Source organism: Lepisosteus platostomus, chromosome 15 (assembly GCF_059453375.1).
Source record: "Lepisosteus platostomus isolate fLepPlt1 chromosome 15, fLepPlt1.hap1, whole genome shotgun sequence".
NCBI classification, from domain to species: Eukaryota; Metazoa; Chordata; class Actinopteri; order Semionotiformes; family Lepisosteidae; genus Lepisosteus; species Lepisosteus platostomus.
Genome location: NC_142625.1, coordinates 12,651,835 through 12,668,292, shown reverse-complemented (window position 1 = coordinate 12,668,292; position 16,458 = coordinate 12,651,835). Strand labels below are relative to the sequence as shown.

The following is a 16,458-nucleotide window of genomic DNA, read 5'->3' as shown; positions in this document are numbered from 1 at the left end:
TCCGAATCTGTTCCAGGAGGAACAGTGTCATCAAACCTTCAATCTAGCTCAGTTCTTAAAGACCTGCAGTTTGTTAGCTCAATATTGACTTAATTGGGCCAAATAACTTCTCCAAGCTCCTTAATTAAATTAATTCTTCATTGAACCAACAAGTTGCTTTGCAGGAAGTTGCAAGTTTGCAAGTTTTGTTTCTACGCAGTGGTTGGAGATCTAAAGTTACATTCAATAGTTAAAAGGCAACCTCCTACATCTTTACAAACTGGAAACAATCAAAGAGTTCAAATGAATTATTAAGTGCTCAAATATTAAATGCTTAAGTGGAACAAAAACAGGCAGGTATGTGGCTCCTCAGGACCAGGATTGAGAACCATTGATTTAAGGGGACTTGGAAAACCTACATACACATGAATACTCCAGGACCAGGACTGGACATCCCTGGTCTAGAGTCCACAGGACTCTTCAAAACTGAATCGGATTTCAATAGGTTTTTCCTTAAGAAAGTAAGATGTAACTTCTGTGCTTAACTTTGCTAAATTAACGTTTTGCTAATTATCCTGAAGCAAATCGGCATTTGTTTCCTTAATCCTGCCAATGCCACTGATAGGTATTAGATTTGAACTGAGAGAGTTTTTCAAGGGTGGCACAGTGGCTTGGGGTTAATGAAACCACCTCATAGCCCTGTAGGACAGAGTTCCATTTTGAACTAAATTCTACTTGTGTCCAATTGGATTTCCCTCAGGGGTTCTGGTTTTTTCCCCACAGTCCAAATGTATGCTGTCCAAGGTAATGGGCACTTCTTCATTGACAATCATATATATATATCTATGATGGACTGGCATCTTGCCCTGTGCGTTGTGGGCTGTATGACACACTCTTCTCCAAGGTTAAAGCAGTTATTGTAAATGATTGGCATGGTCTCAGATTAAATATATTGCAAGGTTTTATTGATCAACAGAGAAATGTTAAGTGCTAAAATGAAAACAATAAATAGAAAAATTGAAATGAAGAATATTGCAATTGTCATACTGTACACAGTATCAAAAGCATGAGGAGGACCATTAACCAACAGATGGCTTTCTAGAACTTGACAGGTAACTTTAAAATCCTGTTCGGTCTCAAAGTGATTTGCTGATTGTAGTCCACCAGCTGGTCCACCTAAATTTTGGAGGATGAACGTGGTTTGGTACAATACATGTAGAAGGGTTGTGTGTTTGGAGTTGGACAGTGTACTTTCCACCTGTTACTGTGCATCATTAATCGGCAACTAACCACAGAGAGAGCTGCAGGAAAACAGCAGTTTATTGAATAAAATGAGAACATATTGACTTAGCAGCACCTTAAAGTGGTTATACCTGAAACCAAGGAGAGAAGACAATTGTTAGATGTAATTTAGAAAATACACCATTTAAGGGTTCAAGTAGGCCTAGGCTTACTGAGCTTTGTGGGAATGAAAACCAGGAGAGAGAGAGACAAGTTCATGGGACAAGCTTTGATAAATACAATAAACACATAATATGGTTCTTATCCTAGGCTTATAAAAAAGCAAAGGAGTCTCCCTTTTTTATATTTTATTTGATGATGACAAACATATAAAGAACAATGTACAATATAATCCTGAGGTTTTAATAGAACTGTGAAACATAGAGAATAAAGTGAAAGAAAATCAACAAGTTTCTAGCTTTAGGCCATAAGTGTACAACTTCAGGCCTTGAGGACCAATAACCAGCAGGTTTTTTTATTTTATGTTTCTATGAATCACAGACCTTTGAAAAGTGTTAAATTGGTCCAATTAAGCTGGTAATTAGGTCAGTTAGGTCCTCCAGAACAGAGATTGGATAAAAAAAAACAGGCAGATGCCAGCTAGTCTCCAGGACTGGAGTTCTGCATTCCTCCTTTAAAGCTTTAACAAAGAAATTGTCCTCTAACCATGCTGGCAAGACATTTTTCCAGACTTTTTAGTTTTTCAGTCATTCATATCTTTGTTTTTTATCTTTTCAGAAATGTAACAAAGAGGTTTATTGTAACCGTTGTGAAACATTACTTCAGCTCAAAGCTTCCAAAGACATGCAAGGCAGGACAGCCAACATGTAGGGGTCTAGATACGGAATGGGATGTGCTTTTCTGTGCTCCCACTTGCTGTGTGGAGAATGCTCTGAGTTCTCAGATTTGGAAAGTTTTGTTATCTTAAAGTTCGAATTTAAACTGTTTCATATAACAATTTGTAGACCAGGAGTGCTCGACTCCAGTCTTGGGGGGCCACAGTGTCAGCAAACTGTCCAGAAACAGGGTTTAAATCCCTCCAGTGTGTTGTGTGTATTGTATTATGTATTTACCTTGTAATTTGCACTTTGTGTATCCTGTCTACAATGTTTATGTCAGTGTCCTGTCTGTCCTGCCTGTATTTGCACCATGGACCAGGAGGAACGATATTTCGTCCCACTGTATACTTTTATATGGCTGTAATAACAAATAAATGTGAACTTGAACTTGAAACTTGTATTGCAACTAAATATTGACCTAACTGGGGAAGTTTGTTAGCCTTTTCCAGTTCTTCAGGTGCTGCTGACTTAAGAAAAAACAACTTTAAAACGTGTTGGATTGTAGCCCTCCAAGACTGAAGTTGAGCTCCCCTGCACTAAAGGGAGAAACACACTCAAACGTGTTCATCAACAAAAACCTTTGGCATTTACAAATTATCAGATGCACCCAGATCTGCCATTTTATATTGCTCAGTAAAAGGGTCACACAAGCACAGATATTAAGAATTGAAACCTCAATCCTGAAGTCCCTGAAAGCAAAATCCAAACAGGAAATGAATCAAGAACAAATATTAATATACAGTTTTGCCACTATGTCCAACAAGTACCAGAACTGGTGTTCAAAAAGACCATTTTCAAGCTGGGACTGGAAAATGAGAAGATATGATCTATTGAAGTTAATTCTTTAAGGTTTCTAAATCATCAGACCACCCACCAAGCTTATTTTCCTTCTCTGGGTATACAATACATATGCTTTTGAATGAATTGATTGCATTCTCAGCACTGTGAGCTAGGATATGACCAAAGTCCAATTCAAATTACAGTAATAAATATCAGAAAATTGTATTAAAAACAAAGGAGAAAAAAGAAACCATGATTAAATAAGGAAATCCTGTATCTCTTATGGTGCCTTTTTAAGTCCACCGGTTATTTAGGATCCAGATCACACCTAGAGCAAACACATGCCAAAGGTCCATCCAAGGTCCAAGGAAGATTGTCCATTTTGTCTTAAAGACAATAATACCAAAGCTTGGGCCAAGACAGACCAGTGCCTGCTTTGTTTCCTTCCATTTCCTGAAACCCTTCAAAAAATGTATACCTATATACCTTAGGAATATTTTTTCAGTCCAAAGTGAGATATGTTGTGAATCACACCCGAGCAAATTCAGAAAGATGTCTTTTATCAAAGAGGACGGAAAACGCGGGAGCTGAACAGGCCGTCCTCTCTGGAGTTTTTAACGGACATCCCATTGTTAATGGCTTAGCAGAATGCCGTCCTCAGATGGCTTTAGTGTCCGTTGGTTTCTCCGCCAGAAACGGAGGCCGGTGTCGAGGACCTTGAAGTGATGCTCGACACCTTCTCGGGGGCAGGGCTGGGCACGCCGGCGCCCTCCGCGGTTTTGCCAGCGCCCCTGGTGGCTGCAGCAGAGAGGGGTTTGGGCTGTGCCTGAAGTCCGGGGCTGCAGATCAGGTGGTGCCTCTCCCAGTCTTTGTGTTGGCAGAAGGAGCCGCAGTAGCGGGCAGCGTTGCACCCACTGCAGGTCTCGCTGGCCTTGCGCCCGCAGTTCCAGCAGCTCTGGAAGAGCAAGGTTAGCAGAATTCATCACAGATTTCCTCCCCAGGGTCTCTGCAGCAGCAGGACTAATCCTAGAGCTATGCCGCCGAAACGGAAGATTACAGTGCAGACAGCTGCTCTGCTCTACTGGCTGCCTCCTTTCCTTTCCATCTGCCAGAAACTCTGCCTGTTGAAGGGGCTCCTAAACCTCAGACTGCACAGTCCCAGTATCTGCTAGTTGTCAGTCCTACTGTGCCCTGTTGCATAACTGAACTGAGGTCATCAGTACTATCTTGCACAAACTGTGATAACTGCCACACGTGCTGCAATCAGACTGTGAATAACACCTTATCACTGAACCATAACTGAAAGTATCTGAAGCACGAGCAGATCTTAATGTGCAATTCACACATTAATAATTTGTTTCTTTTTTCTAAGAGATACATGCTTAAAGGGAAACAGCGGCAGTTGCACACCACATTGAATAATATACCACTGAAATGAATGCTGCTTAGAGTATACTGAGAGGGGCACCCCTAGCCCAGCAGATAATCACTTAGCCATGTGGGTTCACAAAAGCCAACAGACCAATAATTGGCTAATTTCACCAGTGGCTTTAAAAGCACATCCCTTCCAAAACATCCTGATCCATACTTTACAGACAGTTCTAATCACAAAACAGGCGTGTTGCCAATCACCGATAAAAAAACGTTTTCACTTGGATCTGTTTCTATCCTGGACATAGGCAATTTGGAGCATAATGATCAAATCTGAATTTGAATTTGTGCTCAGTTCCTGTTGACAAGCAATGTTTTGCATACTCTAGGATTTTAGGCCTGACCTTGGTCCCTTCTCCAATGTAGAGTATGTAAAATTTCAGTGCAGTTTCTTTAATCAGCTTTCAAGTGTTTTTATCGCTCTTTACCTCACTTGAGTCTTCCTGCTTATTGACGACCTGGATGACGTCTTCAGTGGCCTGTCGCTTGGCATCAGCAAGTGTCTTCTCCATCTTGGCTCGCTCTGCTGTGATCATCTCGAAGGCCTTCTGCTCAGCCTCCGCCACTGCCTTCTGCACCTCATCCATCGCCTGCCGCTTCACCTCATTAACTGCCTCCTCTGCAAGGGTCACAGGAATCAACACATCCCCTCCCTTTTTCTGTTGTTTCCTAGCTCTTGCCTTAAATAACACAGAGCTGTAAAACGCATTGAACCCAGTACAGAAGGAAGTGCCAGAGCCCATTACTGATTTGGCAACACTGATAAGTATACTTGAGCAACCAAGTCACAATAATGGATTGCTTCAGTCAATACTGAAGCATGATGTGTTGCAGAGAAGATGGTCTAATTAAAATTGACTAAAATGGGTGTCACTCAAGGCAGTTTCTAGTCTATTGGATATTCAAGAGGTTCTATTAATGTAAAGACTGCATACTGCTCAGTTTGATCAGACTTTTATCTTGATGGAAAAAACGAAGGGGGGAAAGGGCCCTCTAGTTTGATGTTGTTTTATTATTGTTTCAACCCCCCAATTTGGAATAGTCAATTACATTTTTTTACATCTCTGATGTGCTTACTTGATCCTCTTGTCTTTTAACATATCACAGGTAACACGGGCCCTCTGTCTGATGATCGGTACTGCCTGGAGGAGAAGTGTGTCCCTCACTGACACACAGCACGTCTGCAAGCACCTGAGAGGCCGCAGGGGCTCTGGTATCACTGAGAGCCAACCATTCACCTACCAGCAGTTGTGAACAGGATTCCCCAAGTGGGACATTTGGCTGTTGCAGTTGCAGTCAGCTAGTGACATGAACCAGACTCAAACCTACAGGCTCCAGGGTGTTTGGGCAAGTGCCTTTACCAGCCGTCCCACTCAGGCAGCTGCTAGAATATTGTTATTGAGTTGCTCAGAGTCCACTTAACCGAGGGCCTGTAAGCTTCACCAGCCACAATCTCAGGTGCTTCCCAATACACAAGGCTGAATTTGCGGTTTTTGTCGGATTACATTGTCATTTAGCATGCAAAACAGGCTTGTCCACTGGGGCTTCTCATGCCCAGTGTTATTGTTTCTCTGTTATGGTTCTCCGCACTTAGCTTTGCCTAGTCTTTTCAGAAGTGAAATGTGCTGGGGTGCTTTATTTGCCTGGTAAATGACATTTTCAAATGCTACACATTTTCAGGAGTGAAATTATGCCAGAGAAAGAGGAGATGTAGCAAAGTGAACATTAAAAAAAATAGCAATATATTAATTAACATCTGATCCTGTATGTACCTACAATGGGTCTACATGCACGTCTCCGACAGCTTAATGTTCTTACCAGCCTTTCTCCAGATCTCATCCGCTACGTAACCTGGTCGGGATGTGAAGTCACGCTGAGGTTCTGTGGACAGGTAAGATCGGTTTTAAAACACAACAAAATCAATCCATAACAAAATCAAAATTAAAAGAGGAGGATTTCTGGGTAAAGGTGACTTTGAATTTAGAGGCTTCTGCACAGAGTTCTTACATGACAAACAAGACTTCTGTCTGTAATTGAATCCTGTACACTGTTGCCTGTTGTTATACAGCTCACAGAGGGACACAACAGTTAAGGTCGGCCACTATTAAAACACTCCACAATGTCAGAAACCTCCTGGATTTTTTAAAGTAAAGTCCTTTTAGAACACATACAGTATCATTTAACAGGCTTTAATGTTGTTTGCAGTTCTTTATGCAAAACTGAAGTGGGCAGATTTTATTTTCTACATATATGTGAAGTCCAGCAGAGGGCAGCCTTTTAAAACAAATATCTGACTTATAAACGTCAAATACCAATGGGATATTAATACTTAAGGCAAAACCTTTTTTTATTTGTCAATGCTTGGATTTTAGTACCGATTTTAAGGACCAAAGGCAAACAAGACTGTATGTTAAATCGCACATGTGATTAGCTCAGGTGCTCAACATAGGAAAGTTACTCCAGGTCATTTAATTCACAGGCCTTTCACCTATCGAATGCTTCATCTTAACAGCCTTTATTTTTGAGCTGTTAGTGAATTAAAAATAGTTTTGACATTTATAAGCCTTTTCCACACATGCAAAATCACAGACTTTGAGGCAGAATCCATTTCTCTCAGCAGACAGACACTCCAAAAGAATAAATTACTCCTGCCAGCGTTAGTTGTTCAAAATGGAAAATGACTGGAAAATGGAAAATTACCTGCAGTTTCCTGAAGCGGTTTAACTGTATATAATTAAAGCAGCACTCTTGTGACTGTGGCAAAATACTTTTTCAATCCGTGAGAAGCTCTGTGCGAGAGCCCCACACACTCTCTTTCTGGGGCAACTGCTGAGGTCTGGAGCACTCACCGCTGTTTAGGCCCTCCCCAGCACGGGGGCTGTGAGCTTTGGAGAAGGGCTGCCCACTCTTCCTGGCCTCCTCATGCTCGCTGGAGCGCCTCCTCCAGTAGTTCAGCTCCTCGCGGTCAGACTCCTGGCAGCGGCGCAGCACTGAGATGGAGCGCCGCGTCTTCTCCACCATGTCAACGATGCAGTTCAGCACCTGTGCGGCACACACATGGAGAGCAGGGGTCACACACAGAGACAAGGGTCTAATATTAGAAATGAAAGCACTAGCAAGATTGCAGGGGATTTCCCTGGCTTTGTATTATGCATGACAAGGGACTGAAAGTCATAAAAAGGAAATTCAGTGCAGGACTAGGGGACTAGTGACTAGGGGACTGAAAACAGGGGACAGAAATAATGGGCATATCAGACAAAAGAGCTGAGATACATCGGCCAGTAGGGTTACCATATTTGAACATCAAAAAAAGAGGGCACCCAGAACAACTTTCCTATTGCTAGGGGGTCAGGATGGAGAGGGTTTTCAAAATATCCAACGTTTTTGTATGTTCATTCGTAAAATAATTGTGATGATATTTAACTGTGTGAAATGCATAAGTCCCCTCTGCTGCAATAACAGCATCCTCTGTTTTGCCGCCAGATTTTACAAAATAATCTCTTAATTTGGTTGACGAACTCTCTCCTCGAATTGCCCTTTTGTGTTTGTCAAAATAAGCTTGCAAGTCAAGTACACCTTTATTTGCCACGGAGACAAAAGTACCAGGCTTACACACCAAACATTCAGCTTCCCAGTCTTTTCTGCCACTTCAAAAACACGGATATTTATTTTTAGTTCTGCTGTGAATTTACACTTTTGCTTTGGTATTGTGTTTGATGGTAGGAAAACAAGAAACAAAAGAGGGAGCCTTTTGAGGGAATGCTTCTGCACTGCGCAGACTGAGTAAGACACTGATATTGGCACCCGATTTCACTCTTTCATGACATAATAATACATGCACAGGATGAAAACTAAACGAGGACGTAGGTCGCGAAGCGAACTAGAGAAGTTAATAAATTATCTCGCTCTATTTCTAACCTACTCATCTACTGTCTTTAAAACTTTTGTTTATAATTCTTCATGGTGTTAATAAAGCAGTCAAAATCCCAGACATTTCTGGATATTTGAAAATTCCCCCCGGACGGGGATATAAGGATCAAAATAGAGGACGTCTGGTCAAATCAGGATGTATGGTAACCCTATTGGCCACTGACACTAGCTCTGCTGCTGAACCTGACACAGACTGCTAGTGTTAGCAAGTGTTGGAAAACGGCTCAAGGCGGTACGATCCAAATGATCTAAGTGCTCAGGGCTGTTTATATTATATGTGTGTGTGAGTGCGTGCTCACGCTCATGTTTGTCATTGAGATTTTCTGGGGTTCCTATGAGAAGATGACTTGTAGGTGGTACTTGGATGCTTTGGTTTGATCAGGGGTGGGTCTTGGTCGAAAAAGTTTGAGAGAACCACTGTGTTAAAGAATTGTGAAACTGAATGCCTTCTATTTTGTTTTACCTGAAACAAGAGCAAAAGTATCAATGGACAAACAAAATGCAGTGAAGAATACTATCCTGAGGACTTGGTTAGAACCTGCTATTTCTTTTTCTTGTGTTTAGTTAGGATCTTTACATGATCTTTACAGGTCCACGTCTCATTGCACTCAGTCCATCAGTACATTGGTTGGTGCCTTGGGTCACTGCTTTTGATAAAGCAGCACAAATGATGTGATGTCTTGTGTTCCTTGTCCAAATATACTTTTCTCCTCTTTTTTTTTCCTTTCTCCTTTGCTTTTTGACTAAGTACTGTACTGAGAATAATGTAATACACATTGTGTTATCTCTGGAAGATGTCTACCTGGTCTGTTTTGTTCTAGAATTTCTTCTGTGTTTCCTGCCTTGTGGGGTTGGGGTTAAAATAAAAATAACAATTAAAAATACTTCCATAATATGAAAGAAGTTGATCAGCATTTGAACAGAATACTTGCACCTCAGGTGTATTTACAATTCACTTATATTAACATAAACATTGATTAATTTAACCCCAAATGACTGCTTTTGTCAGAAGTATAACAAAGGCAGAACCAATGCCTTTTAACAGAGAGATCCCAGTGGGTGTTTTCTGAAGGCCTATTAAAACAGTGCTGTGATCTAAGCAGGCTCCTCTGTACTAGAGCTGCTGAGCCTTGAGATGAACTGTACAGTGCCAAAGACAGCTAATATTTTCATTCCATCTGGCTATGAATTATGCAGCATTAGATGAGGCCAGATCAATCTGAAAATGAAGAGGGCACATTTGAAGTCACTGAATGTCCTATTCTGTCTTTTTTAAAGGGCTAATCTTCCTTCTGCTGACAGCTAATACTGCAGTTTTAAACCTCTGACATTTATGAAGAATAGACCACTAAACCTAAACACGCACCATTGCGCCATACACAGAAATCCCATGCGTGTCTTATGGCATTAACTTTTTCGTCTTTCAAGGTGCACACTGAAAACAAATACACCAAGCAGGAAAGATGTGGGAATATTGAAAACTGTCTTTACAACAAAAACAATGTTCATTAAGAGTTTTAGTTATGTGTTGTGCTGCATGGTCCGTCTTGCCCTGGGTCAACAGTTCAACAGTTCAGGTCTTACATGATCCAAGTGGCGCCACTCGTCTGCCCACTCCCTGTCCGTTAGCCTGTGGTCCACTGGCTCCTCACGGTAGCCCCCATTGGCGCCTGACAGCAAATACAGAAAAAATAATCAGACAAAATAGTTCCCTTCAGAGGCTGGTTGTTACTGAAATCAATGCAACACAAAAAAAAACGGCTTTGTCTTGCCCTTTTATCACGAATACAAACTCAATTCAATCATAAATAATTAACTAAAACTGTGGCCAGAATTGGTTACAAGCAGTCTAATTGATAATGTCGGAGGTGTGGGGGCATTAGAAGCAAAATTTGCCTAAATTTATTTTTTTCCCTTAAAGAAGGTTCTATGTTTCAGTTGTGTGAACTAAATATCTAAAGATTGCTGTATAATTGTAATATGTACACATACATATTGCTGTCTGAATTACTATAAAAAGACAAACTGAAATAATTAAATACTTTTTTAAAAACCTGAGCTTATACAAGGTTTTTCTTTTATCTTTTTCCTCAAGTCTAAAAACAGTACAAGCAGTTGCCAGCTACAGACTGGCTACACCCCGGTGGGGGCTCATTAGTGTCGAGCAGTCAGGCATGGAATATACTCTTTTAGGATTTTATTCCTTAAACCAGAGCACAGTGTTGACATGACTGCACTTTACTGAGGCTACCGAAATAGACAAAACAAACACCTTCTTTGCAATTGTTTTGATATACGTGTGTATATACTGTATATAAATGCATATTTTCATTCTGAAATTGGGCTTCCTGGTTTGATTTCATTTTGAAAAGCAGTACTGATTGTTATTTTTACTGCCTATGTGCATATTTTTTTTATTTGGAACAGCTCTAAACTAAACCACTTAGTAGAACTGTAAATCTGGATCCCAGCCTTCGAGAACAAACCCTGGCAGTGTTGCCCTGCCACACTGGTGGCAGTGTGCTGTGGAATGCCCCTCACGGCGTAACGCATCTCAATCAGGAGCCCCCACACACGGCGCAGCTCTGAGAACAGCGCGCCTGATGAAAAGCAGACACTGACGGCAGTGCAGAGCGTGCTGGACGATGAACATCTGGAACTCAGCTGTCAACATTCCCTTCCAACTTTGAAAGAGCCCTCAGAGGCCCGGAGCATTCAGGGAGCCATTCCGGCTGAGCTATGTGAGCCACTTCTAAACAGCCCGGGCTCATAACTGGATCTGACACCCCACAGCAAAAGAAGCCTCGCATAAAAAACAACACCCGGAGCAAGAGCAGATCCCTCGCGTTCATCATAGCTTTGAGCTTGCAAACATGCAACTCTGCCACAGGAAAGTGGTTTTGATTATAAAGTTGAACAAATGTCCAACTGACATTATGGGCATGTGCTTCTCCACAGTTTAATAATCTCCACAGCTCTTGAATAATCTTCTCTGGCACTTTCAGAACGCGAACGGCCTGTAATTTGCGATTTTACCACAGCCCTTTCCAAAATAACTCCTGAGGCCGTTTGTGTTCACAGAAAGATTTAAGGATAAACCTAAGAGAACTTCAGATGTTCTGTTGAAACACTAGAGGGCACAAGTTGAGCAAAATACCTCTGCTTGGCAAAATAACTAATCTGGCAAAAAAAAATCTAGAATGTTTGTTTTCCGTGTTTCTAACCAACTAGATTCTTTGGCACCGGATTTCATATTGAAGAGTTTGTTACTACAGGTCGCATGTGTCTTACAGTGAAAAAACAGAACTGCTGAAGTGGACAGCTTACACCACACTAGATCCTTCTTGAAAGTTATGCCGAGCTCTTACCCAGGTGGCGGGGCCTGTCCTTCAGGTCCCTGAGCTCCAGGAGGCGCTGTGGCTCGCGGTATAGATGTGGCACGGCAATGTCCTCCAGAGCATAGTGTTGCAGGGGCGGAGGGGTGGGGTGCAGCTGTCCGTTGAGAGGGAGGGGCAGCGGCAGGGAGGGGCTGTGGCGAGGGGCGGGGCTGATTGTGCAGATGCGTTTGGCTGGAGGCTCCAGGGGGGCGGGGGCTCGCTCATGAAAGCCGTTCTCCTTGCCCCTGTCAGAGCAAACACACGTGCACATACATGTATAAGAGCTGAAAAAATGACAGAAAAGGGGAGGCCATTCCTAGCGATCCAAGCTCATTGGGTTGCTAGCATAAATCTGAAAAAGTCACTTCTGGAAAGAAATTAAGTTATTGGCTTCAAAAACACAGCCTGCTTGTTTTATAGTCCCACAATCCTTTGTTTGCCGTGTCTGAAGCCACAAAGGATTTGAACCCACAGGCCTCTGAACAGGATTCCAGAGCCCTAACTGCTACATAACAGAGTCGACCTTTTCCAGACCCCACCGCCACTGCATAAAGCAGCAATTCCTTATTTTCAACTTTAATCCTTTGGTCTGTGTGTCGTTATTGGTTTTGAGGAAGTCCAGTGGGTTAACTCTGTCAATGTTAATGGATTCTGAGGATTTTAAATACTTGAATCAGGTCTCCTCTATATAGAACAGCCTGCTAACTATGGTTCAGATATCCAGTCTGTTGACCTGAGAGGGTCAAATGTTTGCTATATGCGTGACAAGCTTTAGAAACAGCTTGCTGGCTATTGCTCACTCTTCAATATTTAGCTAATTTCTTACGTTGGAGGTTGAATCAAGCATCAGACAAGCCGAGAAAGCCAGTAGGTCACACTGACCAACAACAGCCTCACAAAACATCTGTATTACTAAGCGCAATGAGTTTGGATTACTTAGGAAAGTAATAAAAAGGACGTGACTCACAGAAACACTTCTCTAAGCACTGTGGGAGTCTGACAAGCAGCAGCTGAGATGCGGAGCGTGGAGTGAGGGAAGGCGTGCTGCAGGCTCACCTGTCAGGGCTGTGCCTCTTGCCGCTCTCGCTGGTCTCCAGCAGCAGCTCGGAGGAGTCGGGCGGCGACGCCAGGGTTGTGCTCAGCAGGAGGTGCTCGTGCTGGGAGAGGTACTGGGCTGGCGTCTGCTTGGCGGCACGAGCACAATGCAAGAGCTCCCTCTGCAGCAAGGGCAGGTTAGCCTGCGGGGGGCAAACACAGCAGGTGACGCGCTGAAGAGCAGGAGAGTGACGGTGAGGAAAACATGCGAGCTGTCTTCCTCGAGGCACCAGTAAATGGCACTGCATTGAGGATACCGCAGCTTCAATCACATGAACAACACGACAAATTGATGTGCTGCCAGGGTCTTGAATCATTTCTAATTTCATCTTTTGATCTTGGAGATGGAAACATTGGAAAGAAGGTGTAAAGGTCAAAGAAAAAGTCAATTGTATTTTCTATGTCTTCCCTGAACAAAAAGTTTGAAAGCACATGGAAAAGGAAAAAAACCTTCAATTCATTATATGACATATAGATGGTTTTGTCCAGAATTTTGATGTACAGCAGGGCCAGGCACGTGGATACGGGCCCTCCTGGGGTAATGAGAACCAGGCCCTGGTGTGCATAATTACACCCACTTCCTCATACTCCGGTTTAGGCCTCCGCGCATATGTTGTCTGTCATTTAGCCGTCTTCCGCAGGCGGAAACAAGATTTAAGGCGCCCTCAGAGCTGAATGCCTGCATTAATGCGATATGGAGCCCATATGGTGCTCTGAGCTTATAAAAGGAAAAAAAATGTTTTATAGTCATGTTTCACACTTCCGAGCACTCCAACCGAACCGCTGAGGGAAAACCTTGCTTCAGACTCAGAATAAATAATGGACAGAAAGAGGTGAAGAGTATCTTTTGACCTCTGCCTTTGTTCGCTCCTTGACCAAGTGGATTATAACTATATCTTTTTGTTTGAAAATTACTTTTTAATTACTGATTTTTTAAAAAAAAGCTTCAGAACACACCTCTGACATGAAGAGGCCTTTCATGACTGCAAAAAATATTTGTTATCTAAGTAAATTGAAAGACAGGGGGATTTTCATGATGCAAACAGTGGTATAAAGCCTCAGAAAGAATGTTCTTGTTCTTCAGTTTACCCCTTCATCGGCTATACAGAGTAAACATCTTTGAAATTTTAAATCACAGAAGCATCTCACAAATTCAAGGTCATTCCTATGTCATCCCTAAAATGTTTAGCTATTGTTAAGACCACATCCATATTTGGGATCCAGAACTATTATTGCAATGAGACATATTTTATAAGATGGGTTGTTGCAAGTGAAAAATCATTATTATTGCTATTGTTGAACTCGGTGTAATAGGCCTTTAATGAAATAAATGCTTTACAACATACAGGTGAGGCACAGTGTATTGCATTTGGAGAAAAAATAGCAGGAACAGTGAAACTGATACCCCATAAAAATCTGGTTCACCTTTAAAGAAGAATTTTCCACACAATTTAACTTTCAACAAGCTTATTATAAACTGACAAATGCTTAATCCTGCAGGGCACACTTGCTAAATTCAGAAGTGCCACACAGCCCTGTGAGTCACACAGGGACAGGAAGTTTTGGGGCTTTGGATATGATGTAAGAGGTTCCCCAAGTGATCGAGGAGGTACCTTTAAAAAAGGAATCACGAACGGCCGCAGGGGGAAGTTTGTCGCCTCTTGGAGCCTGGAGTGGAATTCTTCAATTGTGACCGTGGAATTCTGCAGAGGAATTATCCCACAGGCAACAAAATGGTTAAAAATTAAACACCACCTGACCACCTTAATTTACAACCCATATGATGAATGAGAAACTTTGCAGACCCCCCCATGACTAAAAATTACATCATGAGAACAATAAGAAAACAGATGTACTCCAGCCTCAAATGAATTCTGACTGTGCCATTACGGGCTACTGCACTGCTGTTGTCCACAGACACAAATCCTGTACTGTGTTCGTGTTGGATTATATTGTATTGTTTCACCCACTACATAAACTCTCATGTTCCCTTTTGTAAATTATGAAACTTTCTGCGTTAAATTGTACTTTTAAATTTCTAAAGTATTTTCCTGAATCGAAGTCTAATAACAAAGGCACCGGATATATACATGCTTCCTCATTACAGTCTGAACAGCGGCCACACTCACCACCAGAGCAAGCACCAGGCTGCGGACACTTTCTCCGATTTCGGGGGAGATGTCGTTACCAAACTGCTGCAGCGTGGTCAAGAAGCGTTTCAGCTTGCTGAGCTGCCGGGCTCCACACGTGGCTGGGAGCTGCTGATTGGCCAGAGAGGAGGAAGAGGAGGACGAGGGCCCGTTGCTGAAGCGCTGAGGCGGGGAGGGCACACCGTTCAGAGTGGGCGGAGAGTGGCTGATCCCATTGGTCACTAGCAAACATGGGTAGAAAGGCGCATGACATGGAAGGCCTGGGAGTGTCCAGCGAGGACACATTTACACTCTTTTGCATGTCAGTACTTGAGAGGATCTCCCACTGACTCTCATTGACCCATTTTCAATAACAGCTTATTTCAATACAGGATCAGTGAGCCAGAGCCTAACCTGGCAGATAATGGGCACAAGGCAGGATGCAGCTGGATGGGATGCGCATCACAGTGCACACAGATGGGGAACAATGTCAAATACATGCCAAATGCCAAATTATCCTAGACAGTGTGACTATGGTGAGAGAGAGGAGGCCAGAACACCCAGAGAAAACCCACGTGGCCACAGGTGGAACATGCAAACTCCACCTAGGAGGTGCCCCAAGCTTTAACTGAACTCAGGACCAACTAATATTAACTGACAATAATAATAAAACAAAATTTGGGGTCACTTTTAATTTTTAAAGAAGACACCATTTCATTTCATACTGTCCATGAGAAGACTTTCTTAAACTTTGGTCCTGGAATATATATATAATTATAATAATTAATAATTAATAATTGCTTACACTTATATAGCGCTTTTCTGGACACTCCACTCAAAGCGCTTTACAGGTAATGGGGACTCCCCTCCACCACCACCAATGTGCAGCATCCACCTGGATGATGCGACGGCAGCCATAGTGCGCCAGAACGCTCACCACACATCAGCTATCAGTGGGGAGGAGAGCAGAGTAATGTAGCCAATTCATAGAGGGGGATTATTAGGAGGCCATGATTAGTAAGGGCCAATTGGAAATTTGGCCAGGACACCGGGGTACACCCCTACTCTTTTCGAGAAGAGCCCTGGGATTTTTAATGACCACAGAGAGTCAGGACCTCGGTTTTACGTCTCATCCGAAGGACGGCGCCTGTTTACAGTATAGTGTCCCCATCACTATACTGGGGCATTAGGACCCACATGGACCACAGGGTGAGCGCCCCCTGCTGGCCCCACTAACACCTCTTCCAGCAGCAACCTTAGTTTTTCCCAGGAGGTCTCCCATCCAGGTACTGACCAGGCTCACACCTGCTTAGCTTCAGTGGGTTGCCAGTTGTGAGTTGCAGGGTGATATGGCTGCTTGTATATAGGTATATATAGGTATAGCAATAACTACACTTACAAGTTCAGTTTGGGGAATATTCATCACCAGACTGCTGTAATGTAACAGAAACCCTCCACCTTGTGAATTGTTCCTCGTCTTACACAGTACACCTGCTATGTAGAAATGGGAACTTGCCTTCAAAACAATGTGTATTGTCCATCATAGATAAATTTACCTTCCAGGATAAATATGACCTGATCGAAAAAGGAGGATTTTCCATGCTCCATATTCACTTT

General features: G+C 42.6%; 1 protein-coding gene across 4 annotated transcripts in view; it reads right to left on the bottom strand.

The window, feature by feature from the left end:
• Positions 1-1,553: 1,553 nt before the first annotated feature.
• The window catches only part of cbfa2t2 (CBFA2/RUNX1 partner transcriptional co-repressor 2), a 45,154-nt gene continuing 30,249 nt past the window's right edge, over positions 1,554-16,458 (bottom strand). For all 4 annotated transcript variants that reach the window (XM_088607766.1, XM_088607770.1, XM_088607768.1 and 1 more), the window contains exons 3-11: positions 14,842-15,083; positions 14,326-14,415; positions 12,674-12,855; positions 11,609-11,862; positions 9,825-9,910; positions 7,160-7,352; positions 6,129-6,191; positions 4,739-4,929; positions 1,554-3,834 (exon numbers count right to left, since the gene is read on the bottom strand). In XM_088607766.1, coding sequence (XP_088463892.1) covers positions 3,547-3,834; positions 4,739-4,929; positions 6,129-6,191; positions 7,160-7,352; positions 9,825-9,910; positions 11,609-11,862; positions 12,674-12,855; positions 14,326-14,415; positions 14,842-15,083 — 1,589 coding nt within the window. In that variant the 3' untranslated portion in view covers positions 1,554-3,546. The remainder of the gene's footprint in view (positions 3,835-4,738; positions 4,930-6,128; positions 6,192-7,159; positions 7,353-9,824; positions 9,911-11,608; positions 11,863-12,673; positions 12,856-14,325; positions 14,416-14,841; positions 15,084-16,458) is intronic.